This window comes from Octopus sinensis, linkage group LG20, assembly GCF_006345805.1.
Source record: "Octopus sinensis linkage group LG20, ASM634580v1, whole genome shotgun sequence".
Classification (NCBI taxonomy): Eukaryota; Metazoa; Mollusca; class Cephalopoda; order Octopoda; family Octopodidae; genus Octopus; species Octopus sinensis.
In genome coordinates, this window is record NC_043016.1 from 7,540,389 (window position 1) to 7,552,331 (window position 11,943).

An 11,943-nucleotide genomic window follows, 5' to 3' on the forward strand; every position below is an offset into this window, starting at 1 on the left:
TTACATAGGTCAGTCTACACAAGTTAATGTGAGAAAAACAAAATAGCAATTTTGAAAGAAGTATCTGTAAAACTAGTTAATTTTAAAAATAAAATAGTAATCAAAGTGGGGCATAGATAAAAAATGGTTGTAAACCCCAAAACAGTTAGCAACATCTGTTATACTAATTCCAGTCTAAAATGGCTAATACTATTTGGACTGGTCAAGTTACCTGTTGAATGAGGGTGCTATTTTTGGGAGTTAGGATGTTCAGAAATTTACTAATGGTTTCTCTAATTCTATGACAAGCTAAGATAAATTTTGAATAGTGTTCTTGAGATCAGCTGATGTTCCAAAATTTTATTTTCTATTATGACATATTCACTCTTAGTGTCAACAAGTAGCTGACTGTTGCTTCAATTTAAAGCAAAACTGTTGCAGGCTGAGTTGCTGAAACGCCCCTGTTAAGTGCAACTCTTGTGTTAGTAGAAAAATAAAGTTTTTCTTCTCATTTCCAAATATAGATTCCTTTGAGACATTTTTCTCAACTTGTAAGTAGGTGAACGCTTTGGAATAATTGGCTGGATTTGCCTAAGAACAAGACTGTGATTCTGATCATAATCTTAGTGTTGCCTCTGAGATTTTGTAAGTTACAAACAAGAGTCTTTAACACTATTCTTTGAAACCTTGTGCACCCCTCTCATACTTTCAGCTTGGATTCCTTCAAAATCTCTGCCTGTTCAGATCTTTTGCCAATATTGCACAAAGGACTGCCATTGTGTGTAAAGTTGAGTGACAGCCTAACAGCAGAATGAGCAGTCATGCCACATGTGAGTATAGCTGAAGCAATTCCAGAAACAACAATTTGCTTGAGTGATCGGACAGCTTACCAAAACTAAGTTGATCAAAAAATTTTATTGCATATTCCAACAGGAGTATTAAGGAAATGTATTCTTTCCTTCTGACCAAGTATAATAAATTTTGAGGAGTGGCTATGTGGTAAGTAGCTTGCTTACCAACCACATGGTTCCGGGTTCAGTCCCACTGCGTGGGATCTTGGGCAAGTGTCTTCTATTATAGCCTCAGGCCGACCAAAGCCGTGTGAGTGGATTTGGTAGACGGAAACTGAAAGAAGCCTGTTGTATATATGTATATATATATATATGTGTGTGTGTGTGTATGTTTGTGTGTCCGTGTTTGTCCCCCTAGCATTGCTTGACAACCAATGCTGGTGTGTTTATGTCCCTGTCACTTAGCGGTTTGGCAAAAGAGACCGATAGAATAAGTACTGGGCTTACAAAGAATAAATCCCGGGGTTGATTTGCTTGACTAAAGGTGGTGCTCCAGCATGGCTGCAGTCAACTGACTGAAACAAGTAAAAGAGAGAGGAATATTAAGGAAACGTATTCTTTCCTTCTGACCAAATATAATTAATTTTGATTGATATACCATTGCAGTTGTTGCATGTCATAGCTATTTGTCTAAAGAATCTCTTGAATGAAAGTTGCAGCTGAGTTCATACTGGAGCTAGCAGTTCACTGTTCAAAATGCTGCTGGCCACAAACTGTACAGTATTGTCAACGAGGTCTAGTGTTTGACTGCACAAGACAGGAGTTAAACTTTAGGTGTGAAGCTTTTAAATCTAGGTGTGCTTGATACAGAATGGTGAACAGACACAGAAAATTATACCAAAGACATTTCTCATTTCCGCATGAAAAACACGAAACTGTATAAGTATTGTTCCATCAACTTCCAAGAGTCATCATCTCTGGCAAGCTACAGCACAGACATATCAAGCAAATGGTTTGAGTTCTTGGAATGAGGACAGACCATGAATATTGTGCAGGAACTGTCAGAGATTTAAATAGGCTATTAAAATTCTCTCTATTTCCAAATTATATCTTATAAAAAGTTAGAATGGAGTTTCAAATAGCATAGAAAATAATTCATTCTTTCATTGTTTCACATTTAAATTTTGTATATATTGTTATCAAGTTATGTTCACTGAAAGTGTTTTGGCAAAAACACAAGGAGACAAATATATTTCATACTAAAATGTATAGCGAACACAGTAAGTGTAGTGAAATGGTGGTGCTAATAAAATTCCCCATTTAAATAATTATATTGCCAAAAATACATACTTTCAAATACCATTAAAGAGAAAAAAATTGATCTACTCTTTCTTCATTCTATGTTTAAATTTGCTTATAAATTTAAAATATTCAGATATCATGCTCTATAAGTCAAACTTAATTTTTCTAAAATTTAAAATGTATTTAGAGTAACAGTCCAATTTCTTTATTTCCTATTTGTTTCAATCCCTGTACTGTGGCCATGCTGGGGTTTTTAGTTGAACAAATCAACACCAGTAATTATTTTTTTTTTTGTAACTCTGGTGTTTATTTTAATGATCCCTTTTTAGCAAACTGTTAAGTTAAGGGTATGTACAAAAACAAACTAACACCAGTTCTAAAACTGGGGAGGGGGCGGGCAAACGCATACATATATTCAAAGGGATTCCAGATAGTTTCTATTTACAAAATTCACTCAGAGCATTTGTTGGCTTTGGGTTATAGTAGAAGACACTTGCCCAAGGTGTCACACAGTGGCACTGAATCTGAAACCAGATGGTCGCAAATTGAGCTTCTTTACCACACAGCCATGCTAGAACCAGTATGTTTATAGAATAAATTTCAGAATGTCCTTAAAATATCAAATTTTAAAATGAAACAAAATATTTTCTATATCCCATGGTATTTGAAATTGTGTACTAATTTTTCTAAGCTATGACTTTTAAATGTGGAATTTTAACAATGACAACATTCCAAAAATATATTGTGTATGTATGTATATATATATATATATATATATATACACACATGATACTAGCAGGAAAAGTGCAGGTGCAGGAGTGATAATACTCTAAACTGAATCTAGAAAAGTACAAAACAAGGTATAAGGTTAAGCACACTGCAGCTGAAGTTGGAATTTGACTTCTGGGTGACATCTGACGGAAATAAAGTAAAGAAAAGATTAAAGAGAAGACTTTCTCTTAGGTGGCATGCTAGTAATGTCATTAAGTTTGAAGGGCTCTTTTCTTTCCCTTAATGCACCCTTTCATGTGCACATCTAATTGAGATCTTACCCAATGGATTATACTGAGAAAGATAAATTTTGTGCATTTTGGTGAAGAGTGGTTTGCTGGAGAGACTTTAAAGAAGACATGAGTGTTGTTCCTTTATGGGATTTTCTGGGTGAAGAGTGTTGGATTTTTCCCCAAAGCTTTATGGTTACAGATTTCAAATATATTGTTTAGCAGGGAAAGGTAGACCTCACCATTTTAATTCCTTCTTATTTCTGAATTGACAGGATACTATTACCTATTTGACTGTTACTACTCATGTTAAACAGAAGAAAGAAGAAGAAAGACATGCACCCAACACCAGGGCTGAAGACACCTCCGAAAGTGGGGGGCCTCCACCATGTCAAAACGGTAGAGGAGTAGGGGCTGAAACCAGATGTGGATCCTCCCGATGATGTCTTGAGCTAACTGGATCCAATAAAGGAGCTGTTGTAGTAGCAGACCACGAAACACGGTTGTAATTCCTCCTGTTGTCATTCTGTCATCTCACTCCATGAACTATTTCTGTATGCCTAAATATCAGCTCAATTACAGTTGCTAAAACATGAGAAGTTAGGAGTACATTTTTAAACTTTGAAAGACACAACCCTATCAACCTTGTTTTTATTTTATAGGGAGTAAATATAAGAAGCTCGACAAAGTTTTCTTCATAGAAATTAAAATCTAAAGAATGAAAATAAAATATTTCAGTTTCAATTTCAGCTGCAACTTCCAAGTTAAATTAAGAATATTATCATTCCCATGGTTGAATTTTCCTGCTAGTCCCCTCTTTTACAGGCAATACATTTTACAGCCTTAAACATATCTGTCACTGAGATGAAGCTATAAACAGTACAAAAATTGAATTGTTTTCAAGAAGTTTAAACTATAAAAAAAGAGTAAATTTATAAATTGACAAGAGGTAAATTATATCAAAATGACCATTAAGATTTCTAGAGAAAGGAGAAAAGACACCAATAAAGCAGCAGCTGATGAATTAAATGGTTCTAGTCATTAGAGTCAAAAGGTTGTCATCACATTCACATTCTTGAAAAACATCTTGAGCACACCGAAAATCTCTTCATCAGCATGGTGTTCAACAAGAAAGTTTTAAATGTTTCAAATTTGATCTAATTTCAGCTCATGAGCTATGGCCATGCTGGGGCACCACTATTTAAATGTTAATTTTTTTTGTTGAAACATGGTGATTTGTCTGCCTGTTTTCAATATCTACAATGCCAGGGTCATTCTCATTTCTTATAAGAAAGCTGCAATAATGTATTTTGGATGTGAATGAAGTTGTAATTGAAGACTAAGAAACATATCAGGTGGTAGGGAATGTTTTTAGTCAGGAGTAAGTCTATAAGTCTATGTCAGGTCAGGTCTGTTGTATGCATCAGATCCTACTACTGGTAAACTGTAAACCAGTACAACCTGTGTCAGTGGGGTAGAAAGGGCTCCTTAGCCGTAGTGAAGGCAATCTATCTAGGGAGATAACCTTACAATAAATCACTCGGTCCGTAGCTTAGAAATACTGGTTGACGTCCAGCGGGAACAGCTTTGTTTCATGGAGGAGGAAAGACCTTCTTTAGTACTTGGTTGTACAATGCTTTCCAATGTGTGTAGTAGTGGCGCACGCACACATTATTAGCCATTTGAAAAGACTATAAGTCTCGACCACGGTCGAACAATGATGATGATGAAGTCTATAAGCATCTCTGAAGACACATCTACTGAGATGAATAATAAATCACTATATTTATAATTTCACATTAAAAAAACTATTTAGATTTGAAGACTTAAATAGTTTCAGCATTGGCTTTTAGCGATGATTTAAAACCTTTAACCCTTTTGTTACCATATTTCTGCTGAGATGCTCTGTGTTTCTTTCAATTAATTTTAAATATAACAAAGAAGTTAGTAAAATAACTTAGTTATCATTCAGCTAATGTTAGGAACATAAATTGTGTCTAAGGTTTGGTGGAAGATTTTAATTCAAAACTTATGAAAACAAGACATTTGTACTCAGAGCCAGAGCCGGTTTCAGCCGGGTTGGTAATGAAAGGGTTAAAGCCAGATTGACATTATGACAGAAAAGCAGAATTATGTGTGTGAAAACTGTTTTAGCTTTTCATTGATGAAGAGTGGGGTGAAGTGAAATAAATTTATTTACCGTTGGCGAAGTATGTGAGGATGTGAACAGACATCTATACACATATATACACATGTAAACATACGCATAAGTGTATATATGTGTACATGTATATACATAGTTGTATGTATGTATGTATGTATGTATGTATATATATATATATATATATATATATATATATAATATAGTATATATGTATATATTATATTATATATGTATTGAAATTAACCTCTCTGTCTATATATCTACCTGCTTTGTAATGTTGGCAATGAAATAAGTATAAAAATGTGCATTGTCCATTTAATTAAAAAATTCTATATGTGACTGAAGATTGCTCAACATTAAAACTGATGGATATATTTATAGTGCTTAATAAAACGAAGTAACATGAAACGATTGTACTACACTACCTTGGATATCCTTGTTGCTTATTTTGATTATATATATATGTGTGTATGTATTCACATATATTTACATATATACATATAAATATAGCAATATTTTGTTCATGTTTTGATGCTGATTTGCTACAAGGAAGTAAATGTTTCCAGAGCCATTTCAGGGTTGTCTCTCTTGTAGTACACAGTGCTGATAATAGTCAAGAATCTACAAATGCATTTACTGCTTCTGCCAAAGGACATCTTTAACCCTATCAAAAGGGTTAAAAATGTAAATTTACGCATGCAATGTACATGCTTTAAATTGTGATTACTGTTGCTGCATGCAGGCAACTGAATGAATCACCATCATAAACTGGTTAAGTCATTGTAGATGTTTTTCAACATCCACACCCTAAAGTGAGAATTTTTCTCAATGGCAAAACACAGTGAATATGGCCTTTGTATAGGTCAAATATGTTCCAAATAGGTTTGAACTGATATAAATGGTTGTTTATTTGCAATACTGCTTCTGCACATCTAATACAATACATACAACATACACAGCCACCCACAGACAGATGATATATGTACACATATTCATACATACATATGTCTGTTAAAGATGATTCTGCTCAAGTTTGATCCTAAAGGATTTGTCATATTTTGTTATTATTCTTTTATGCCTTGTTAGTAAGACTAAATCCACGAGTCTTTTAACATTTCAAAACCTTTGCATCTTATCCCTTTTTCTAAAATAATGATACAGTGTATTGTTCATACAATTTGCTGTTATGTTGCAAAGAATCACAGGATTATTCTTATCTCTGATAAAATATCAAAGGTAAATTCTATCAGATTTTTGCGTTATATTTTATGTACAATGCATCCCTATGAGCAGCTTCAATTTATATTTTACATGAAGTGTAACAGGCGTAGGAGTGGCTGTGTGGTAAGTAGCTTGCTTACCAACCACATGGTTCTGGGTTCAGTACCACTGCGTGGCACCTTGGGCAACTGTCTTCTACTATAGTCTTGGGCAGACCAAAGCCTTGTGAGTGGATTTGGTAGACGGAAACTGAAAGAAGCCCATCATATATATGTGCATATATATATATATATATATGTGTGGGTGTGTTTGTATGTCTGTGTTTGTCCCCCAACATTGCTTGACAACCGATGCTGGTGTGTTTACGTCCCCGTAACATAGTGGTTCGGCAAAAGAGACCGATAGAATAAGTACTAGGCTTTACAAAGAATAAGTCCTGGGGTCGATTTGCTCGACTAAAAGCGGTGCTCCAGCGTGGCCACAGTCAAATGACTGAAACAAGTAAAAGAGTAAAAGAGAGATTAACAAATTTAAGAAGATTATTCTAAACTAACTGTACTGAGAAAAAAAGTGAATATGGAAAATCTTTATCAAGAATATATGTAACAAAAAGATATGTATTTATTTAATATAACAATTTGAAAGAAGCTTTGCAATATTTAGACATAGAACCATATATATATATATATATATAATATATATATAATATATATATATATATATGAAGCAAACAGTGGATCTGAAAGTACTTAATGCTATGAATAATAGCAAGTAAATACTGGGTTCAAAAAACAGTTTGAATCGAATGCTTCAACAGCTGCCCAATATTTTCAAGCTGTTATCGTAGTTTTATGTGGTTTGAGATACACTGCTCCAAAAATATATTATTTCATGTTCTCTCAGAAGTTTATGAATTTATTTGTCAACAATACACACACAACACACACACATATATATATATATATATATATATATATATATATATACAACACATATAAACATACATATATATATAAACATACATATAAACATACATATATATATATAAACATACATATATATATATATATATATTATATATATAGACATACAGATATATATACATACATATAAACATAAATATATATACATACATATATACACGCATATACACACACATATACACACACCTATATACACACATACATATATATACACATACATATATATACATACATATATATACACATACATATATATACATACATATATACACATACATATACACACACATACAAATATATACACACCCATATATATACACATGCATACATACACACATGCATACATACGCACATATATACACACATACATATATATATACGCACATATATACATATATACACACATATATACATATTCAGACATATATATACATACACAGACATATACGCACATGTAAACATATATATACACTCACATACATACACATGCATACATATACATACATACACACATATACATACACACATATATGCACATACATACATATACACACATATATACACATACATACATATACACACACATATATATACGCATATATGTACAGATCTACACATGCATAACCACATGTACATACACCCATACTTGTTTCATTCATTGAACAAATCTCATGTTGGGGCAACATTTGGAGCATTTAACTCATCACATCAACTCTGTACATTAGTCAAATATTATACTTATTCAGTGACTGAGTATCCCACATAAACTTGTGCCAGTCATGTAGTCTTTGGGAAGACCCATCGATGAAGTTTTTACTCAATGCAATTTTACTGAAAAAGGTTTCAGGCAATTGAAAGCTAATGTAAAGAAGACTTACTTGCATATAATATAAAATCCAGGAACTCATGATGGTGAATCAAGTTTCTTAACCACTTGGTTCTGTCAGACACACGGACACACACACACAAGATAATACACACGCAAATAAATTTATATATATATATATGCGCAAAATTAATGGCCAGAAAGAAAGGTACAAAAACAACTTAATGATGAAGCATAAAAGAAAAAAACAATATGGAAATCAATAACAATAAGAACCAGACCTAATTAAAAGACAAAAAAAAAACAAAAAACAAAAACATAGTCAAGCCAAAAAAAATATAAATAAATAAAAAAGGAATGCTGACAGCAAGAATAACATATAAATCTTACCGCTGTAGCAGAATTGCTTTTGTCAGGTTCCTCTTTTAAGTTTTTATTCTAAAAGGAAAAGTACCAAAAATAATGAAGAAATCTGAACAATTTATCTGAGGCAGCAACATCTAACAAGCTGTGGTAAACGTTTTTCTAATTAAGCTGTTTGGAGATAAACTTTTAATTATTCTTTTTTTTCATTTTTTTTTTGTAAATATTTAGTTAATGAGCTAATTTCACTCCCTAATAGTAGCTTTATTGTTTAAATATATGTATGTTTACTTGTATAAACAACACACTAATGGATATTGGTGTGTGTGTGTGTGTGTGTGTGTGTGTGATAACGGAGGGAGAAAAAGGACTGAGAGGACCCAATTGTTTAACATGGTGGATTTCGCTGAGTTAAAAACGTTGTAATAGATTAGTTGTGTTTTCATTACATCAGTTTCGGTGGAATCTTTCACCATGTAAGCAGAAATCACAGGGAAAGTAACCTGTGCAATCTATCACTTTATAATAAAAAAAATAACAAACAAAACAAACCAGAAGTCATCTCCCTTATTGATTAGTTCACCGTTTTTGAAGATGATGTACACAAGCAAATGACATTTAAAAAAAAAAACTAGTGAAACTGTGCATTAATGGCAGAATAAGAAACCTATTACACTAACTTGTGTGTGTGTGTGTGTGTGTGTGTGTGTGTAGAAGTGTTATTGGAAATGTGTAGCTAACAGTCAATGGTAGCCACCCTACTGAGTTGGTTTATAAAATTGCTTCACATTATCAACACATACGATTGTGATTCAATGTTTTGTATTACTGTATCAGGACAGCTTTGTAATTCTTGTCACAGACAACTACACAAACGTTTTCATGAAGTTTAGCCAAACTACACCTCAAATCCATGAAATGCTTTGTCAAGCTTTTGATAAAACCATTTTAGTTTGAACATACGTTTTGGAATGGCTTGAGCATGTCAAGACAGGCTGAATGTCACTTCACGAGATTGAGTATTCAGGGCAATCTATCACAAATAAAAAAGCTATAAAAATGTAGAAAAAAAAATTTGGTAACTCAGCCATGAAGAAATATATATTTATCAATCTTATACAAACGTATATGTGCACATAGATGTATATAAAAATATACATACATACACAACAAATGCACATTCATGCACATATACATCAATTTAAGTTTGGGAATGTATACATGTATTTATACATATAGTTTTTGTTATAACTGGAACTAAGAGTTTGTCTCCTGATTTGAATTTCATGTCACTACCAATCTTCAGCCAAAATTAGCAACACTCAACATTGGTGTGTGCACACACACACACACACACACACACACACACATACACACATGCGCACAATCACACGCATGCACACACACACAAAATCCATCTTTCATTAATGCAAGTAGGTAGTTCATGTATTCTGTTTACTCGGTTACTGCAGGCTTACAGTCTACTCTGTGTAAGCACCAATATTCTGATGGCTTTCTAAAGGTATATCCAAGACAATGTTCTCTCAGCTGTTATTCATCGGCTAGTCCTTATTTTCCTAAAGGCTGCAATGTCAAAAATGATGCTCACTCTTTTCTTAGAAATGAGTACTACCCAGGGTTAACCAAAGGCATTTTTACTTGTCAAGAGTACAAATCTTCTAAGATACAAACTACAAGGTTTTTTTCCTCCAATTACTGTGTCATTCCATCATTAGAAGCTCTGAGGTGCCAAAACTTTTAATCCCTTGCCATAAGGTAATTGCAAGGGAACTTGGAGACAGAAGAAATCTTGGAGATGCCTGTCAGATATTTTGGCTCAATGATAAAGAGTCTTGGTAACTGACTCACTTCCACAAATTCCTCCAGACTTTGGACCTTGTTACTGTCGGCACAAACAGCAAGACATGTTAACATTTGCCCAACATGTTTCCTCAAGTCACTCTTAATTGAATCAGTATGCAGATGATCCTTTAATTAACGAACCTTGAATTATGAGGAATTATGGGCAATTAACATTTTCACTGGCAGAGAACATTAAACAAAAGTCATGCATGGACAAGCACCCATAAAGTAGGAACTTGTCATACTGGTACATGGACAAATGGTGGGATATACACTACTAATACTACCACCACCACCACCACCACCACTACTACTACTATCAGGTTCATCACTTATCATAGAAAGTAGACATTGATGAAGCAGTCCAACACTGGATAAAATATGCCAGTGTATCTAACAGTCATCAGAGATGTTTATATGATCATAATTGAATAACAAATAAAAGATACATATGAAAAGTAGTGATTACACTTCCCAGTATGGTTCAGAAATACTAACGAATTATGAGCAACATTTCCATAAATTAGAAATATACCATTCTATGTATTTTTGCATGTTTGCACCAATTTTAATAAGATTTGATTCTACATAGTTAAAACTTTTACATATTTATAACACTTAATAATTTTAATAAATAAATGCTACTCTATAATCTGTTTTGCATTCATCTACCTTTCATAAACTTAAATTACTTCAAAAGAAGATAATGATGATGATGATGATAATAAAGTAAAATGTGGAATTTTCTACCAAAATATTTTTTATCTAGCTTTATTGAATATTAGTTTCATACTTTCTATCTGTGATTTATGTCGCCATAACATTCACAGTATTTCTCATATATCTATCTAGATTTATATATATTTTTCATCATATAATTCATTTGATCCAGTCATGCTCGTGAATTTATATTTCTTCTCTCCTACTTTTTCAAAAAGCTGTTCAGTTTTTTTTCTGTCCAATGGGATGCTTAAGAAATATTTGAATCTTTTATAATTTTTAGTCAGTTTTATTATTATATAAAGCGGCAGTGTTGTTCAATTTATCTCTTACCTGGGGATTGAGAATATGAAAAGTAGACATAATTTGTGTAGCTTCAAAATGAAATGTTGAGTGTGAGTGTAATTATATATATATATACATAAAACACACACATTTGTAAGCATATATATATATATTTATATATATTATATATATATATATTTATATTTATATATATATATATATATGGTGGCTGCCCCCTCGTTATTGAGTATGGCCATTGCACGAAGCTTAATTAATGTTGTTATCGTGCAATGCCTGTGCAAGAAGGAGGAAAGGCTGTGCACTGAGTCAATCCCACTCACTAAGCAACAGCAGCTATAATCCGAAAAGAAGAACAAGTCAACATCATCGGTAACCACTGAGCCACAGGTTTTATGTCGGAGTTATCCCAGTTACCTGAGTTACC

General features: G+C 33.0%; 1 protein-coding gene across 1 annotated transcript in view; it reads right to left on the reverse strand.

Annotated features, from left to right (window-relative positions):
• Positions 1-11,576, reverse strand: part of LOC115222666 (adenylate cyclase type 9-like) — a 59,766-nt gene extending 48,190 nt beyond the window's left edge. Inside the window, exons 1-2 of the mRNA XM_029792985.2 lie at positions 11,547-11,576; positions 8,658-8,705 (exon numbers count right to left, since the gene is read on the reverse strand). Coding sequence (XP_029648845.1) covers positions 8,658-8,705; positions 11,547-11,576 — 78 coding nt within the window. The remainder of the gene's footprint in view (positions 1-8,657; positions 8,706-11,546) is intronic.
• Between the last annotated feature and the right edge of the window lie 367 nt (positions 11,577-11,943).